The sequence below is a fragment of the Ovis canadensis genome, chromosome 2 (genome assembly GCF_042477335.2).
Source record: "Ovis canadensis isolate MfBH-ARS-UI-01 breed Bighorn chromosome 2, ARS-UI_OviCan_v2, whole genome shotgun sequence".
In the NCBI taxonomy this organism is placed as follows: Eukaryota; Metazoa; Chordata; class Mammalia; order Artiodactyla; family Bovidae; genus Ovis; species Ovis canadensis.
The window spans coordinates 135,672,107-135,691,662 of NC_091246.1; the positions used below are offsets into that span (position 1 = coordinate 135,672,107).

The 19,556-nt window shown below is 43.0% G+C and overlaps 2 protein-coding genes across 3 annotated transcripts in view; one reads left to right on the forward strand and one right to left on the reverse strand.

Moving 5' to 3' along the window:
- Nucleotides 1-19,556, forward strand: part of ZNF385B (zinc finger protein 385B) — a 362,959-nt gene that overhangs the window by 6,623 nt on the left and 336,780 nt on the right. The window lies entirely within an intron of this gene.
- LOC138432752 (MLV-related proviral Env polyprotein-like) lies at nt 711-4,091 on the reverse strand. Its single transcript, XM_069574270.1, has 2 exons — nt 3,781-4,091; nt 711-3,081 (listed from the first exon to the last, which is right to left on the reverse strand). The coding sequence occupies exon 2, from the start codon at nt 2,999-3,001 to the stop codon at nt 1,073-1,075; it is 1,929 nt and encodes a 642-aa protein (XP_069430371.1). The 5' UTR covers nt 3,002-3,081; nt 3,781-4,091; the 3' UTR covers nt 711-1,072.

Sequence of the window (19,556 nt, forward strand, 5' to 3'; positions counted from 1 at the left end):
CGGAGGAGCCTGGTAGGCTGGAGTCCATGAGGTCGCTAAGAGTCGGACACGACTGAGCGACTTCACTTTCACTTTTCACTTTCATGCATTGGAGAAGGAAATGGCAACCCACTCCAGTGTTCTTGCCTGGAGAATCCTAGGGACAGGGGAGCCTAGTGGGCTGTCGTCTATGGGGTCGCACAGAGTCAGACACGACTGAAGAGACTTAGCAGCAGCAGCAGCAGCAGCAAGGGTTCTCCAGAGAAGCAGAATCAATAGGGTGTGTGTGTGTGTGTGTGTGTGTGTGTGCACATGCGCACACATACATATATAAGAATACTTATTAAAAGAATTGGCTCAAGTGATCATGGAGGCTGACAAGTCCCAAGATCTGCAATCAAAAAGCAAGAGACCCAAGAGGTCTGATGGTGTAGTTCCAGTCCCCAAACTGGCAGGCTTGAGATCAGAAAAAAACTGCTGTTTCAGTTTAAATTGGAAGACAAGAAAAAATTGGTAGCCCAGGTTGAAGGCAGTCAGGCAGGAGGATTCCCTCTTACTCAGGGGACGGTCAGCCTTTTGTCCTATTCAGGCCTACAACTGACTGGATGAGACCCATGCATAAAGAAGGAGGAATTTGTTTTACTCAGTCTGTAAATTCAAATGTGAAATTTGTTATGCTCCGTGTCCGTGTCCCCTACCCGACCGAATGAACAAGTCCACCAAAGTAATGCAAAAGGCATAAAGGGAGTTTATTTCTGGCGTGCCAGGGTCCCAGCCTCTCTGACACAGCAGAATGCGGCTGGACCCCGAACAAAGAGGTATGGCGGTTTATATACAGTTTGTCCCTTAGTCCAGCAACAGGCATAGTTGGCACTACCTGATTGGTTACATGCGAAGCTGAGCTCATACATTCCCCTGATGCTGCTTCCCTATAGATTTTTCTTATTTGGTATGGAATGTTTAGCGCAGGAGCTACTGACCTCCTTATTTGGTTATGGAATGTTTAGCGCAGGAGCTACTGTCCCAGGTCCCTGATGTAGTTACACACCTCACTAAGTCTTCCGATAACCTAACATTCCCCCCTGTTCTTTGATCATACAGAGGAATCTTCCTCTGTTCCCGGTGGTATAGTTTGATATTGTTGCCGTAGCACAAACAACTGCACTGTGTTAATACGTTCTTTTACAAAGGCTACAAGTCTGTTGATGATGCAGGGACCGAACGTGAGCATTATTAGAAGGATTATCAAGGGTCCTAGTAAGGTTGAGATTAAAGTAGTCAGCCAAGGGGATTGTTGAAACCAAGACTCAAACCATCCTTGTTGGGCCTCCCGCTCTCGTTTACGCTGGGCTAGCCCCTCTCTCACTTTGGCCATAGATTCTCTAACTATACCTGTATGGTCTGCGTAAAAACAACATTCCTCTCCCAGGGCGGCACAAAGTCCCCCCTGTTGTAGAAATAGCAAATCTAGCCCTCTTCTATTTTGCAAAACTACTTCAGACAAGGAAGTTAAAGAAGACTCTAAATGACTTATAGACTGTTCTAGTCGGGTGATATCTTCATCTATCGCTGCCCTTAAAGAGTTAAATCCTTGACTTTGCATAGACAAAGCTGTAATTCCAGTTCCAGCTCCGGCTATCCCTAAGCCAAACATAGTGGCTATAGTAATTGCAGTAAGGGGTTCTCTTTTAATTTTATATGCTCTTTCTTGCTGAATGAGGGTTGACCTATGGGCCCAATAGTCGTACACAGTTTCTTCCGACCTGTATATTATTTTAGGTACTACTGCTACCATGACACAAAATTCTTCTTTGGGATCAAAAATTGACTCATGTACACAAGGGGTCAACCCGGTTCTGGAACATACCCACCATCCTCCCATCTGGGGAATCATCCAGCTAGCCAGAGGCCCGTTTACAGATCTTGTGACATTGACACATAGGGGGGTTTTATCTGACGGCACTGTGCCTATACATAGCCCCTTTCCCCATACCTGCCTCATCGTGAGTCCTACCTTGCGGTCTCCCCATTGACACTGGGAGGGATCTGAGGCGTTGACCAAGCTGTAAGAAGCACTGAGGCCTATGGCTTCATAGTATGGGGGAGCTACGTTGTAACATAACCAACAGGATCTAGTTGCCTCAGGATGAGTCTGGTTTAAGGTGGTGTATGCAGCCTTGACTAATTTCCACAACGGGTCTGTCTCAGCAAGAGCTTCATCCTTGTTAGGTTTAGTTAAAGTCAACGAAGTTGGGTGGGTTGTGGTTGATAGGGTCACAGCACCTAATTTCTCTACCTTATTAGGTCCAATACTGTGTACTAATATCGGTTCTATTGTCTGACTAATAACCAGAATTCCCCCAGGCTTTGCTTCAAACCACTCAGCGTAGAGTTGGAGGCCCCATGATAGCCCGGAGACCCAAGACCTCTCCAGTTTAGCCGCTTCCTGGTTGAACATTACTTTTACCTGAGCAATTGGGCTCCAGTGCAGTTCCCATTGCCGCCCGACATAATCTCCGAACAGGTTTTGGTAATCTTGGTTCCAGGGCCCGCGATAGGGCTGGACAAACGAGAAATTGACTAAGTCCCGGTTCCCGACCTCCCATTTCCATCTCCCATCATTGGAGGTCACACAGCTCCAGGACCAACAGAAATAATGTTGCAGCCCCCCACAAGTCTCCCAATTATGTCTCTTTAGGTGTCCGGGACATGCCCAGAATCCAAAGTTTCTGGTCTGGGCCGCTGTCCAAGTAGTCTTTATAAGGTCTTTGAGGTTGAAATACAGATCCGGCCACCACGTATTAGGGGGGTGAATTCCGGTGGTCAAATTGAGTACCTCTCGAGTCAGTCCGTTCCAGAGCGTCCAGGTGATCTTAACAGGTTGGTGGGGGTTCACACTGGCAGTCACAGGACAAAGCAACACAGTCATCCAGATGACGGTCCAGATGAGTCTCGTCGGTCCTGCGGCCGGCGCTGGATCTTCAATTTTAAAGGGTTGGACGGGTGTAGAGACGCTTCCCATTGTCTTTTCGCGTCTTCTTGTTCGGCTGAAGTAGCTGGGCGTACGTGATTGCAATGCACCCAGGGCCCGATACCGTCGACCTTCAAGGCAGTTGGGGTGGTAAGAAGAACAACATAAGGACCTTTCCATCTGGGTTCTAGTGCCCTGGCGTGGTGCCTTTTGACCCACACCCAGTCCCCGGGGCCAATGTTATGTGAGGGGCTAATTCCCTCACCTTGACCCTCATGTACCTCTCGGAGTAGTTTCCAGACGCGAGAATGTACTTTGCCCAAAGCCATCAAAGCCTCCTGGAATTGTCCCAAGGTGGGAAGTGGAAACTTTTTCCCTTCAAATTTTGGACATACGGGAGGGTGGCGCCCATACAGAATTTCAAATGGGGTCAAATTGAGCTGATAAGGAGTATTACGCACGCGAAAAAGGGCGAAGGGAAGGAGAGTCACCCAGTCCCCGCCAGTCTCCATAACCAATTTAGTTAAAGTTTCTTTTAGGGTCCGATTCATTCTTTCAACTTGCCCCGAGCTCTGTGGGCTGTATTCACAATGTAATTTCCACTTAGTTCCTAGAGCCCGGGCAAGGTTCTGTATTATTTGGCTCACAAAAGCAGGGCCATTATCAGAGCCAACGGTCACCGGCAGGCCAAACCTGGGTACTATCTCTTCTAAAATCTTTTTAGCCACTACCATTGCAGTTTCTCCCTTAGTAGGAAAAGCCTCTACCCACCCTGAGAAGGTATCTACCAACACTAGCAAGTAGCGGTAACCATACTTGCCTGGCCTTACCTCAGTAAAATCTATCTCCCAGTGCTGTCCTGGGCCTTCCCCTCGATACCTCAGTCCTGCGTGTTGCCTCTTTCCTGGCTTCATCTGTTGGCATGCCTTACAAGCTTGTACTATGTTTTTTACGGTTGTTTGGTGCCGGGGAAATCATAGGCGCGCGGTTTGAAAAAGCAGCAGAGTCTTTTTCTCTCCCAGATGAGTAGATGAGTGCAGATGTTCACACAGTTGTCGTCCCAACTGAGCAGGAAGTATCAAGTAGCCATCGGAGTCCTGGTACCATTTATCCTTTCCTTGTTGGAGGTTGGGATATTCCTGGATCCAGGCCAGGTCTGTGGACGAATACTCAGGGGTTGGGGGCAAAGTTCCCATACCTGGGGGCGGAAGTCCGATTGCCAGCACTGGAGCGGTGTACTCTTTGTCAGCCGCCTTCCGAGCCGCCAAATCAGCGGCACGATTTCCTCGGGCTGTGAGGCTGTCCCCCTTTTGATGTCCAGGTACATGTACTATTGATACAGCTCGAGGCAACTGCACAGCTTCCAGAAGTCGACGGATTTCTGGTAAGTTTTTGATCTCTTTTCCTTCAGCTGTTAAAAACCCGCGTTCCCGATAAATCGGGCCCTGAATGTGCACCGTGCCAAAAGCATAGCGACTGTCAGTGAAAATAGTTATTCTTTTACCTTTAGCTCTCTCTAATGCCTGAATCAGGGCAATTAACTCTGCTCTTTGGGCTGAGGTGTCTGGGGAAAGAGTCTCTGCCCATATCGTCTGTCCAGAGTCATCTACTATTGCGGCTCCCGCCCGTCTCTGTCCATCTCTAACATAACTGCTTCCATCTGTGAACCATATTAGGTCACTGTTATCCAGTGGCGTGTCTGTTAAGTCCTTTCGTACTGCTGTTACTCCGGCTAGTATCTCGTCACAATCGTGGAGGGGGCTATCTATTTCCGGATTGGGCAAAAGAGTAGCTGGGTTTAGAGTGCAGGGTGTTTGAAAATGAATCCGGGAGGTGTCGAGCAGCAAGGCCTGGTAGTGTGTTAAGCGGGCATTGGAAATCCATTTGCCCGGAGGTTGTTTCAGGACTCTCTCTATAGCATGAGGAGTGTAAACCAAGAGTTTCTGGCCATAAGTCAGCTTATCAGCATCATGAACTAGAAGCGCGGTGGCTGCAATAATTCGGAGGCAAGGTGGCCACCCGGCTGCCACTGGGTCTAATTTCTTTGAAAGGTAGGCTATGGGATGCTTCCAAGGTCCCCATTTCTGTGTTAGTACCCCTTTTCCTATCCCTCGCTTTTCATCCACAAATAATTGGAACGGCTTAGATGGGTCAGGAAGGGCCAGGGCAGGAGCTTCCAGCAAGGCACGCCTGAGCTCCTGAAAAGCCGTTTTCATTGATTCAGTCCATTTCCAGTTTTTGTTTTCTTTGGTCCCTTCATATAAGGGCCTGGCTTTTTCTGCAAACCCCAAGATCCACAATCGGCAATATCCTACAGTTCCCAGAAACTCCCTCACTTGCCTAGGAGTGGTAGGTTCAGGGATCTGAAGGATGGTGTCTTTCATAGCCTGTGTTAGCCACCTCTGGCCCTGTTTTATCTTGTAACCAAGGTATGTAACCTCTTGCTTGACGATCTGGGCCTTTTTGGCGCTAGCCCTGTAACCTAAAGTCCCAAGGGTTTGGAGAAGGTCACCTGTTGCCTCCTGGCACTCTTTTTCTGTAGTCGCCGCCAGCATAAGGTCATCAACATATTGTAATAAAACAATGGTAGGGTGTTCAACCCGGTACTCACGGAGGTCTTCATCTAAGGCCTCGTTAAACAACGTGGGTGAGTTCTTAAACCCCTGTGGTAGGCGAGTCCACGTCAGCTGCACAGGAGTCTGTCCACCGTCTTCTAGCCATTCGAAGGCGAAGATTTCTTGGCACGCCAGGGCGAGAGGCAGACTGAAAAAGGCATCTTTTAAATCTAAAACAGTATACCATACGTAGCTTGGTGGCAAACTGCTTAGCAATGTATAAGGGTTAGGAACCGTAGGATGGATGTCACTCACCCGCTTGTTGACCTCTCGCAGGTCTTGAACTGGTCTAAAATCAGTTCCCCCAGGCTTCTTTATGGGAAGCAGGGGGGTGTTCCATGGGGACCGGCATCTCTTTAAGACCCCAGCGTCTGTGAGGCGTTGTATGTGAGGAGTGATTCCTCGCTGGGCTTCTTGACTCATGGGATATTGCCGTACCCTCACTGGTGTGGCACCCGCTTTTAACTCCACAACAATAGGGGGTCTCTGTCTGGCCAATCCCATTCCTGCTGTTTCAGCCCAGGCCTGAGGGTATCTTTGAACCCATGGCTGTACTTCAGGACTTACTGTCGCTGGGGCCTCTGGCAAGTACAGTCTGTATTCATCCTTCAATGCCAGAGACAGAACCTGTAGAGGGTGCCCGGTTCCATCTAAAACTGACACTTGTCCATGGCCAAAATGAATTTGGGCATTCACTTTAGACAGTAAATCTCTTCCCAGCAAGGGCACTGGGCATTCGGGTATCACCAGAAAGGAATGAGTTACTTGGTGGGTCCCCAAATTCACATGCCGTTTTGTAGTCCATCCATATCGCTTAGTCCCGGTTGCTCCCTGTACCCAGCTACTTTTCTTAGACATAGGCCCATCTCTTTGGTTTAAGACTGAGTATTGAGCTCCCGTGTCTACCATAAAGCCAACCGGTTTCCCCTCCACATTTATAGTTATCCAGGACTCGGGGAGGGGCGTCGAGCCTTGACCCCCCTAGTCACTATCCTCTCCTACGTAGAGGATATGACTGTCAGGAGGGGGGGTCTCGTTCTTGGAATTTTTTGGCCCCTCTTTTAGGTTTTTCTTGGGGCATTTATCTTTCCAATGTCCAAACTCTTTACAAAATGCACATTGGTTCTTTTCAAGCTTGCGCCTTGCAGGTTTCTCCTCAGTTTTTGAATCTGGCTTTTTCCCTTTTTGGGATCTATTTTTGTTTTCAATCCCAGCGAAAAATATCTGAGCCAGCTCCTTTTGATTTTTACGGTTTTCTTCAGCCCTAAATTCTCTGTCTTCCCTTCTAATGCGGTCCTCTCTTTCTTCCGGGGTCTCTCTATGATTGAAAACCCTCTCTGCTGCCCTCACTAAATCTTGTAGGGACTGTTTACCGAGCCTCTCTATCTTTTGTAACTTTCTCCTAATATCGGGGGCTGCCTGATTTACAAATGCTAGCATGACTGCTGCCCTAGACTCATCTGCCTGGGGGTCCATGGGGGTATACTGTCTAAAAGCTTCCATTATCCTTTCAAGGAAGGCTGCCGGGCTCTCATTTGGCTCTTGCCTCACCGAATTTACCTTGGCCAAATTAGTTGGTTTTCTGGCGGCCGCTCTAAGGCCAGCCATGAGGATCTGACGGTATACTCGGAGACGCTCCCTACCTTCAACGCGTTCGAAGTCCCAGTTGGGTCGCACCAAGGGGAACCCCTCTTCAATGAGGTGAGGCTGTATTGTGGGCCTCCCATCTACCCCCGGCACATTTTTTCGGGCTTCTGACAGGATCCGTTCACGCTCTTCTGTAGTGAAAAGTACTTGTAGCAGTTGTTGGCAATCATCCCAAGTGGGGTTGTGAGTAAAGAGGATAGATTCTAAAAGATCAATAAGACCTTGAGGTTTCTCAGAGAAAGAGGGGGTTTGGGTTTTCCAATTGTACAAATCACTAGTAGCAAAAGGCCAGTACTGATATGTGCGTTCCCCACCCTCTCTGGCTGGCCCCGCCCGGACCTGAAACGCATGAACAGTGGAGGAGGGCAATTCCGGGCCTTCCTCCTCCGCTTCGCTAGCCATCTCCCTTGCCCTTCCCCGAGTTCCCTGGGCGGGGCCTCCTCCCCTAGGGGGAGCTGAGGGCTCGGCCCTCCTCTGGGCTTCTCCCGACGAGACTTGAGGAACCTGTGGAAGCAAAGGTGGATTTGGATCCGCGTACGGGGGTGGGGACAGTTCGGTTTCCAAGTCAATCAAATTAGGGTACAGAGAGGAAGATTCCTGGAACACCGGCTTGGGTCGTTTTTCGTCCTGGTTTTCTTTCGTTTTCTCAGACGCTTTCATGACTAGCACCTGTGGGTTTAGTAAGGTTGGAGCCGGGGAAGAGGGACGGGGAGGTTTAGGAGAAGCAAGAACGAAGGGTTTAAGCCATTCCGGTGGGTTCTTCACTAGATCCTGCCAGACCAGAATGTAGGGAGTCTGGTCTGGGTGCCCAGCAGGACCAGGAGTAAGCACCCTCTCTTTAACTGCCTGGATGATCTGGGGATTGAAGGTTCCCTCTTGTGGCCATCCGACATCAAAGGTGGGCCATTCGGCGGAACAGAACGTCACCAGTTTGCTCTTCTTTACTAGTAACGAAAGATTCCGAGCTCTAGACTTAAAATCAGAAAAATGGTCAGTCATCAGGGACAGCGGAGTAGAAGTAGATTGCCCCATGGGTACAGAGAACACAGACAATGACAACAAGACACTCACACAGACAGTGCCGGCACACAGAGTCACAAAAATGACACAACAAACAGATTCCAATTCAGTCTCTTTTAGCACTAGAGACCCCTTTTCTATTTGCAAATGTCTTACCGTCAGGACGTCCTCAGTGCCAGCCGCCTTCCCGGTACGCTACCGGGGACTCGGCCTTACGCTGGGCTTGCCTTGTCTCTCACACCTAGATGCCTCCCCAGTACGATACTGGGCCCCGGACTTAATCTAGGCCTGGACTATTAGCACCGGTGCTTCGGAGTTCAGAGCTCTTTGCCTCTCAGCGGGGCTTCTCCCTCTTACCAGGGGAATTATTCCTCCGGTGGGGCGGAGATCCCGGACGAGCCCCCAAATGTTATGCTCCGTGTCCGTGTCCCCTACCCGACCGAATGAACAAGTCCACCAAAGTAATGCAAAAGGCATAAAGGGAGTTTATTTCTGGCGCGCCAGGGTCCCAGCCTCTCTGACATAGCAGAATGCGGCTGGACCCCGAACAAAGAGGTATGGTGGTTTATATACAGTTTGTCCCTTAGTCCAGCAACAGGCATAGTTGGCACTACCTGATTGGTTACATGCGAAGCTGAGCTCATACATTCCCCTGATGCTGCTTCCCTATAGATTTTTCTTATTTGGTATGGAATGTTTAGCGCAGGAGCTACTGACCTCCTTATTTGGTTATGGAATGTTTAGCGCAGGAGCTACTGTCCCAGGTCCCTGATGTAGTTACACACCTCACTAAGTCTTCCGATAACCTAACAAAATTCAACATGAATTGTAGTAATATTATTTCTGTCTCCTAGAGTAATGGAAATAAAAACAAAAATAAACAAATGGGACCTAATTAAACTTAAAAACTTTTGCATAGCAAATAAAACCATAAATAAAATGAAAAGACAACCTACAGAATGGGTTGCAAATGATGTGACTGATAAGGGATTAATTTCCAAAATATGTAAATAGCTCACACAGCTCAATTAAAAAAACAAAACAAAAACAAATAATCCAATCAAAACATGGGCAGAAGACCTAAATAGACATTTCTTAAAGAAAACATACAGATGACCAAAAGACACATGAAGAGATGCTAAACCTCACTGATTATTAGAGAAATGTCAATCAAAGCTACCTCACACCAGTCAGGATGGCCATCATCAAAAAGTTTGCAAATAATAAACACCGGAGAAGACGTGGAGAGAAAGGAACCCTCTTATACTGTTAGTGGAAATATGAATTAGTACAACTATGATGGAGAACATTATGGAGGTTCTTTAAAAAAACTAAAAACAAAGCTACCGTATGATACTGCAGTCTCACTCGTGGACATATATCTGGAGAAAACCATAATTTGAAAAGATACATGCACCTCAGTGTTCATTGCAGCATTGTTTATAGCAGCCAAGACATGGAAGCAATCTAAAAGTTTCAGGTAATTGTGCTGTTACACGATACCTGAAATTTACATAATATTAAACATGTAATGTTTTATCATGATTACATGATATTATAATCAGCTATACTTTAATTAAAAAATTTAAAAATTATATTCAGTACAGCCTTAATTTTAAAGTAACTGATTCTTTAAAAAATATATAGTTAGCTTCAAGCTTCTTGTGTTTATTTCTTCAATATTTTGAGATCACCTTAACTTTTTTAGACAAAAGGAAGTCCTAGAGAACTACTTTCACATTTTTTTCATACTTCTAGGTCTTTCCATAAGTTCCCAAAAGGAATCCATTGGATAAATCTGTCTAATTCCATGGTGTTTTTTTTTTTTTAATTTGGGGAATTATTTTTTTCTAAGCTACTCCCTATGTTCTCTTTTCTCTGCTTAAAATTAATGCAAATGTGGGCTTGTTTAATAATCCTTCAGAATTCATCAATCAATAGATTTGTGGGTAGTATATTTTACTGATGGAATCATGATGGAGTTGGTTAGATATAGGATTATTAAATCATTTATATAACAAATCAATAAGAATTTATACAGTTACATATGCATACACATATGAGTCTATATATGTTCATCCTAACTAAAGACATTCCTATAATGAAAATTTCTTATTTGTTAGCTTTTTCCAACATATTTCCTAAGCCCTCTTTACTACTTTAACTGTGATTCCTCTGTCATCGTGGTAAACACTAACTGCACAATGCAAGGGAGTACAATCTGTTACGCAAGTTCGTTCATGTAATTCTTGTTCAGAAAGTTTCAGTGTCCTTCATTGCTTTCAGAATAAAATCTACATCTTAGCTAACACACAATGTGAAATTCATCCAAAGACAAACTCACAGAAACACCCAGAATAATGTTTGACCAAATATCTGGGCATACTGTGACCCAGTCACATAAAATTAATCCTCACATTATTGTTTTCCTCATAAGCTTCTTTTTTTTAAATTTTTGTTTATACTTTACAAGCTTCTTAAATCATGTTTGATGACTGAAACAAAACTTATGATGCTCAATAAATTAATAATTAAAAGTGGGTAAGTTAAAGGAGCCTAATGGAAGTAAAGTTTCTATACTTTCATTTGATTAGTTAAATGGTGATACTGGTAGATTGTCAGGTATTAATTACAGGTATTAAAATACCCATAAAGGAAATGGTAACCCACTCCAGTACTCTTGCCTGGAGAGTCCCATGGAGGGAAGAGCCTGGTAGGCTACAGCCCATGGGATCGCAAAGAGTCAGACACGACTGAGCGTCTTCACTTTCACTTTCACTTTATACTTAAGATGGGTTGTAATATAATCAAGCACTATGAAAATTTTAGAAAGCAATACAGTCAGAATATAAATAAATTAAGGTAGAGTTCTAAAAATGTTCAAATAACCCATAGTATGACCAAAAATAAATAAATAAATAAATGAGAACCAGAGGACATAAATAGAAAACAAATAATAAAATGTCAGACTTTACACTAACATATGAATAATATCTTTAAATGTAAGTGGCCCAAATATACCAGTCAAAAGACAGAGAGCTTCAGAACAAATTTTAAAAGTTACCCAGCTATATGCTGCTACAAGAAACTCACTTTACAGCCAATGATGTAAGTAGGCTGAAAGTAAAAGAATGGAGAAGAATATGCCATGCAAAGAGTAATTTTAAAAGGCAGAATTACCTATATTAATATGTGATAAGGTAGACTTTAGAGCAAAGAAGATTACTAGCCACAAAGGTAGACATTACATGGTGATAAAAGGCTCAGTCTGCTAGGAAGACATAATGATTCTAAATGCTCACATACCAAATAAAAGTTTCAAAGATACTTGAAACAAAAACTTATAGAGCTGAAAGAAGAAATACATATATCCTCAACTGAAGACTTTAACACCTCTCTCTCAACAACTGATAGAATTACTAGAGAGAAAATCATCAAGGGTATACAAGATCTGAACAACTCGACCAACCAACAGCATCTAATTTATATAGCACTTTACCCAACAATAGTAGAATACATTTTTTTTTATCTCAAGTGCCCATGGAATATTCACCAAGAGACACCATATTCTGGGCCATAAGACAAACCTTAACATATTGAAAAGAATTGTAATTATGAACAGTATGTTCCATGACGATAATGAAATTAAACTGGAAGTCTATAATAGAAAACCAACAGGAAAATTAAACAACATATTTCTTAAGTAATTCATGAGTGAAAGAATAAGATCCAAAGGAAATAAAATTATTTAAAATATTTTAAAATAATTTTAAAATAATAAAAATTTTTGAAAATGGAAAACATTTTTAAATATCAAAAATATTAGGATGTTAATAAAATAGCATTAAGAGGGAAATTTATAGCACTCAATGCTTATTTTAGAAAATGAGAGAAGGTCTCCAATAAGCCCCTATTGTAAGGAACTAGAAAAGAAGAGAAATGATATCCCAAAGCAAGTAGAAAGAAATGGTAAAAATCAAGAGCAGAAACCTCTGAAGTGAAAATAAGAAAGCGTCAGAGAAAAATCAATAAAACAAAAAATTGGCTCTTTGAAAAAGATCAATGAAGTTTACAAGCCTCTACTAAGACTGACAAAAATGAAAAAGAAAGAAGAGACAGAACAGAATCTGCAGCTGTAGGATTCATAATTACAAAGCTCCTCAAAGGAAAGTTCTAGATACACATGGTTTTACTGGAAAATCATACCAAAATCATACCTCTAAATAAACACCAATTATGCACAGTTTCTTTCAGAAAATAGAAGGGGAATAAACACTTCCCAATTTATTTTATGAGCAGAGTTACCCTGATATCAAAACCAGACAAATAAAATATAAAAAAAGAAAACTACAGGCTAGTATCTCTCATGAACTTAGACTAAAAAATTCTCAAAAAATATAAACAAACTGAATCTGTCAATGCATAAATGTAATTGTTTACCATAACCAAATGAGATTTATTCTAGATATGCATGACTGATTCAACATTTGAAACTCAACAAATATGAAATGCCATATCAACAGCTAAATAAGAAAACCATGTGGTTATATTGATTGTTGCAGTAAAAGCATTTGAGAAAACCCAACACTCATTTTTGATAAAAACTCTCAGCAAGTTAAGAACAGAGGGGAATTGCCTCAATTTAATAAAGAACATTTACAAAAATCTCAGCTAACATCATTTTTATGGTGAAAGATGGTTTTTTTCCCTGAGATCAAGAGCAAGGTAATGATGTCCACTTACCCGTCTCTTATTTAGCATAGTACCTGATATTCTGGGCACCAGAGTAAGGCAAGAAAAACCTGACTTTCTATCGTTGTGCTAAACTAAGTGACGACAGTGTGTTGAATAGCTTGGTCATTTCCTAATAAATTAAGGTTATGAAACATTCACTGCTTGACAGGACCGTCCTCTTAGACAGAAATGAAAGAGATTTTTGACTATCCATGAATAGTGTCTGGTGCCATCCTGACATGTTCAGTATAAGAAAGCAATTTTTTTTTTGTATTATGTATTTTTGTATTTTGTATTATGTATTTCTTTGTATTATTTAACTGATACGTATGTTCCCCAATCTATAGAATGCCAATATAAAAGTCAGTTCTTGGTTGAAAAATAAATAAATAAATAAAAGGCATACAGATTGGAAAGGAAGAAATAAAATTTTCTCTCTTTGCAGATGACATGATGGTCTATATATAAATCCCAAAGAATCTATGAAAGTTTACATGATAGACAACTAATAAAAACCAGTTGCATGTCTTTGTATATCACTAAAAATGAACATATAAAAACTTAAAAGTACAGTATCATTTATAATCATGCCCAAATAAAATATCAGTACTTAGATATATACTTAAAAAAAACATGTACAGAATCCATGTGCTGGAAATCACAAAATATTAGGAAAAGAAATCAAAGACCTAAATGAGTAGAGAAATATACTATATTCACGAATTGGAAAACTCACCATAGTTAAAATGGCAGTTCTCCCTAAGTTGATCTATATGTTTCATGCAATTTCTATCAGAACCCAGCAGGATTTATTGTAGACACAGGAGAGCTTAACCTAAAATAATATAGCAAAGCACAGCTGTACAGCTAAAACCATCTTGACAAAGAAATAAAGTAGGAAAAAATCTCTGTCCAGTATCAAGGCTTACTATATAGCTGAAGTCATCAAAAGAGTGGTGGAGTTTTTTTGGTTGTTTGCTTTGTTTTGTGGAGGAATAGGGTCTTTCCTGGAGGCTCGGATGGTAAAGAATATGCCTATGATGCAAGAGACCCAGGTTCGATCCCTGGGTCGGGAAGTTCCCCTGGAGAAGTAGATGACAGTGCACACCAGTATTCTTGCCTGGAGAATTCCCAGGACAGAGAAGCCTGGTGGGCTGCAGTCCAGGGGGTTGCAGAGAGTCGGACAGAACTGAGCGACTAAGACATACACATACTGTGGAGTTATAGACATGTAGATCAATGGAAAAAAAAAAAACAAAACTACAGAACCCAGAACTGTAGATCCACACAGATATGCTCAACTGACTCTTGACAATTCAAAATCAATTCAGTGAAGGAAAAATAGTCTTTTCAACAAATGGATGCTGGAGCAATAGCACAGCTATAAGCAAAACAAAAACAACTCCTGAGACAAACGTTTACACCATATATAAAAATTAACCAAAATGGATCCTAGATTTAAAGCAAAGCATAAAAATGTCAAAACTTTTAGAGAAAAAAAAAATGGAAGAAATTCTCTGGGACCTAGGGTTAGTCAAAGAGTTGTGACTTGACACCAAAAGCAAGATCCAAAAAAGGGAAATTGATAAATTAGACTTCATTCAGAATTAAGAACTTTTGCTTGGTAAAATACCATGGGAAGATAGTGAAAATATAAGCTAGAAAATATTCGCAAACTGTGTATCCAACAAAGGATCGAGTCACATGAGGAACTCTCAAAACACAACAGTGGGGAGAGAAAAAGGGCAATCCAGTAAGAAAATGGGCAAAAGATAGGAGGACAAATTTCACTGAAGATTAACAGATAGAAATAAGAGCATGAAAAGCTGTTCAACAGCATTAGTCATCAAGGGAAGTGTGAAAATAAAACTAGTAGATGAATAATAAACTATTGATACTTGTAACAACTTGGATGAATCTCTAGGGAATTACGCTAGTGAAAAAAATCAGTCACACAAATTTATCAGTACATACAATGAATGCATTTATTTGTATAACATTCTTGACATGACAGAAGTTTAAAGGATAATTAATGCTTCCTGAGTGTTATGGCTTCCCTTCCCTGATGGAGGGAAATGGGTATGATTATAAAAGGTCAACATGAGGGATCCTGTGGTGGTGGATTCAGGAATCTACACAGGTGACAGACACACACATAAACATGAACACACATTGTTGTTGCTCAGTCCTTCAGCCATGTCTGACTCTTTGAGACACCAAGGACTGCAGCACGCCTGGCCTCCTTGTCCTTACCATCTCCCGGAGCTTGCTCAGACTCGTGTCCATTGAGTCGGTGATGCCTTCCAACTCTCTTGCCCTCTGTCGTCCCCTTCTGCCTTCCATCTTTCCCAGCATCAGGGTCTTTTCCAATGAGTCAGCTCTTTGTATCAGTTGGTCAAAGTATTGGAGCTTCAGCTTCAACATCAGTCCTTCCAATGAATATTCAGGGTTGATTTCCTTTCAGTTCAGTTCAGTCAAGTTGCTCAGTCGTGCCCGACTCTTTGTGACCCCATGAATCGCAGCACGCTAGGCCTCCCTGTCTATCACCAACTCCCGTAGTTTACTCAAACTCATGTCCGTCGAGTCAGTGATGCCATCCAGTCATCTCATTCTCTGTCGTCCCCTTCTCCTCCTGCCCCCAATCCCTCCCAGCATCAGAATCTTTTCCAATGAGTCAACTCTTCCGCATGAGGTGGCCAAAGTACTGGAGTTTCAGCTTTAGTATCAGTCCTTCCAATGAACACCCAGGACTGATCTCCTTTAGGATGGACTGGTTGGATCTCCTTGCAGATCCTAAGAGTCTTCTCCAACACCACAGTTCAAAAGCGTTAATTCTTCAGCATTCAGCCTTCTTAATGGTCCAATTCTCATATCCACACATGAGTACTGGAAAAATAATAGCTTTGATTAGACAGACCTTTCTGGGCAAGGTAATATCTCTTCTTTTTAATATTCTGTCTAGGTTGGTCATAGCTTTTCTTCCAAGGAGCATGCATCTTTTAATTTCATGGCTGTAGTCACCATGTGCAGTGATTTTGGAGCCCCCCAAAATGAAGACTCTCACTCTTTCCATTGTTTCCCCGTCTATTTGCCATGAAGTGATGGGACTGGATGCCATGATCTTCATTTTTTGAATGTTGAGTTTTAAGCCAGCTGTTTCATTCTCCTCTTTCACTTTCATCAAGAGGCTCTTTAGTTCCTCTTCGCTTTCTGCCATGAGGGTGATGTCTTCTGCATATCTGAGGTTATTGATATTTCTCCCAGCAATCTTGATTCAAGCTTGTGCTTCATCCAGCCTGGCCTTTCACAGGTCTGCAGGTAAGTTAAATAAGCAGAGTGACAATATACAGCCTTGATGTACTCTTTTCCCAATTTGGAACCACTTTTACTTGAAGTAAAACTGGGGAAATCTGCCTAGGATTGGTAGATTGTATCCATGTCAGCATCCTGATTGTGATGTTATTCTATAGTTTTATAAAATGTTATGTTCAGTGGTAGTGAGACAAAGTGCTCAAAGGAACTCCCTGTATTATTTCATATAACTGCATTATTTCATATAACCACATATGAGTCTTTAATCATCTCAATAAAAATTTCAGTTAAAAATTGTAATAAAGATATTACAATTCTAGTAGTATCATCAGATTTAATAATGAACACAGATTTGGGGGTTTTGATTTTTAAAAATTATCAAGTAGCTACAGAGATTAATAAAATACAATCCCTTTTCTGAAGTGTCAAGAGAGGTCAGATAAGGGAATGACAATGTGATATGCTGAGAACAATGACGATCTACAGATAATGTGAGTGTGGCGCAGAGAAAGGAATGGTCAGCTTTGTAACAATCAGAGAAGGCTTCCTAGAGGATGTGGTATTTGCAGTAAATTTTATAAAATGAGTTTCAGGTTATTGAAGGAAAACCAACATTCCAGGTAGAGAGGGCAGCCATGTGAGTGCATGTTGGGTGAACTATAAATAGTTTATTATTATTGGAATGAAGTATGTGTAGGGGGAAGGAAGGAACATCCCTCTGGCAAAGTATGAAGGAGTTGAAACAGGGAGAAGAGTCATCCTTGTCCCGTGGGGTCAGAGGCATAGGAAAAACACAGTTACCCAAACACACATGTACAGAACTCAGGGACAACTGCTAGAATTCAGAGCTCTTCGAAGTTCTCTTTTTATCCCACTCTGGTTTACATCAACCGGAAGCTTTCCCAACAAGTGCAGATATCCTAGCTTAGGTGTCATGTCCCCAGGCCCTGCTGGATGCACAGACACCTTCCCAATGGCAGACAAAATCGACCACCTTTATTTCCTGTCCAGAGTGGCTAGTGACCCTCATCCTGCCCTCTGCTGTCAAAGACAGAGACCTGTTCTTCATCCTGAGTGCCCATCGCTGTAATCCTTCCTCTGCCACCTCTAATCCAGTCACCATTCTCATCCTCTGAGGTGAATCTGAACTTAAGAAATATAAGTAAGTTGATGCATTGATAGCTGATCGTTTAACCCAGTGATTCTTGAATTCTAGCATGCATCAGCATCACCTGGACAATGTGTTCTAATACGGGATGCTGGGCTCCATCTTTAGAGTTCCTGATTCATTAGGCTGGGGATGGAGCCTGAGAACTTGCATTTCTAACAAGTTCCCAGATGATATGGAAGCTACTAGTCCAAAATCATGCTCTGGGAACACTAACCCAACAAGGAGGACTTATACCCAGAAACGCAGCTTCTTACTTTAAATAAATTTGTAATTGGGAAATGGTCAGGAAAGAGAAAGGTGGCCTCTTCATTCCTTGTCTGTCTCTGGGGCATGCACTGACCGTGGGAAAAAGAGGGATGATGTCATGGAAGTAGAGTGACGTAGCCCCGCCAACCCCTTAGCCAATCCCCTCCCTCACTGGGAGTTGTCTGAGTAACTCTGTGCCTCCTCCAATATCATAAAAACAGTGACAGCAGCATGAAAGACTGCAGTTAGGCGGGTGAATGCATCCATGTCAGATACTTATGCCAGATACTGTGCTAAGGAGGTTATGTCAGTTGAAGCCTCTCAACAGATTTTCAAGGAAGACACTATTATTATAATGGACAAAGCAAACGAGGAATAAAGAGGTTGGGTAGTAGCCAAAAGAAGCAAGGCTGGAACTTAGAACAAGGCAGCCTGATTCTGCAGCCTGATTCTTCACCATGGTGTTACTGCCTCTCATCTATGGAGATCAGCTGAACTGGGCAGAATTAGCCTAGCGTGTGCTTAGGTTACTCGTGCTCAGAGAATTTACCTGATGTGCAAGTTCAGTCAGAAAATAGGGGCCCTAAGTTCTGTCTGGCTGCATCCTGTCTGTGTGGTAAGGGTCTCACTGTTCAGAGGACTTCCCCACTTCTCATTCACTGATACATGAGACTCTGACACTCTCCCCTTTCCAGTTGCTGTTTAGTCACTAAGTTGTGTCTGACTCTTGGCGACCTTATGGACTGCAGCATGCCAGGCTTTCCCTCACCATCTCCTGGAGTTTCCGCAAATTCATGTCCACTGAGTCAGTGATACAATCCAACCATCTCATTTCCATTTGCAAATTCAGTTCAGTTCGGTTCAGTCGCTCAGTCGTGCCCGACTCTTTGTGACCCCATGAATCGCAGCACGCCAGGCCTCCCTGTCCATCATCAACTCCCGGAGTTCAGTCAGATTAGAAGCAAGTAAATCACCAGAGAGTAATAAATGTTAAGTTCACATTCTATTCTCCTTGTGTCCTTGGGGAGGGTGTGTGTCTATCATGGAGAGTCCAGTTGCCCCAAGGATTATGTTGGGGAGGATTGATTTCATTCTGGGGCTTTAAGGATCCATATTTCCTCAGAATGGCAAGGGATTCTCTCTTAGGGGGTGACCTATGATCCTGCTTTTGACAATGCATGGTACCTGTGAGATTGGACCAAGAGCACGGAGGTTCTGCTGAATTGTGGGAAGAGAGACACACTGGTGCTTGATCTGAGGTGCACTGGAGATAGAGTTATCATGAAAAGATTGAAATAATGGCTTTAGGCCTCACAACCAACAAGACAAGTATGAACATCCTCATGTTCAGTCAGTCAGTTCAGTCGCTCAGTCATGTCCGACTCTTTGTGGCCCCATGAATCACAGCATGCCAGGCCTCCCTGTCCATCACCAACTCCCAGAGTTCACTTAAACTCACGTCCATCAAGCTGGTGATGCCATTTAACCATCTCATCCTCTGTCATCCTCTTCTCCTCCTGCCCCCAATCCCTCCCAGCATCAGAGTCTTTTCAAATGAGTCTGCTCTTCGCAGGAGGTGGCCAAAGTACTGCAGTTTCAGCTTCAGCATCAGTCCTTCCAATGAACACCCAGGACTGATCTCCTTTAGGATGGCCTGGTTGGATCTCCTTGCAGTCCAAGGGACTCTCAAGAGTCTTCTCCAACACCACAGTTCAAAAGCATCAATTCTTTGGCGCTCAGCTTTCTTTGTAGTCCAACTCTCACATCCATACATGACCACTGGAAAAACCATAGCCTTGATTAGATGGACCTTTGTTGGCAAAGTAATGTCTCTGCTTTTGAATATGCTATCTAGGTTGGT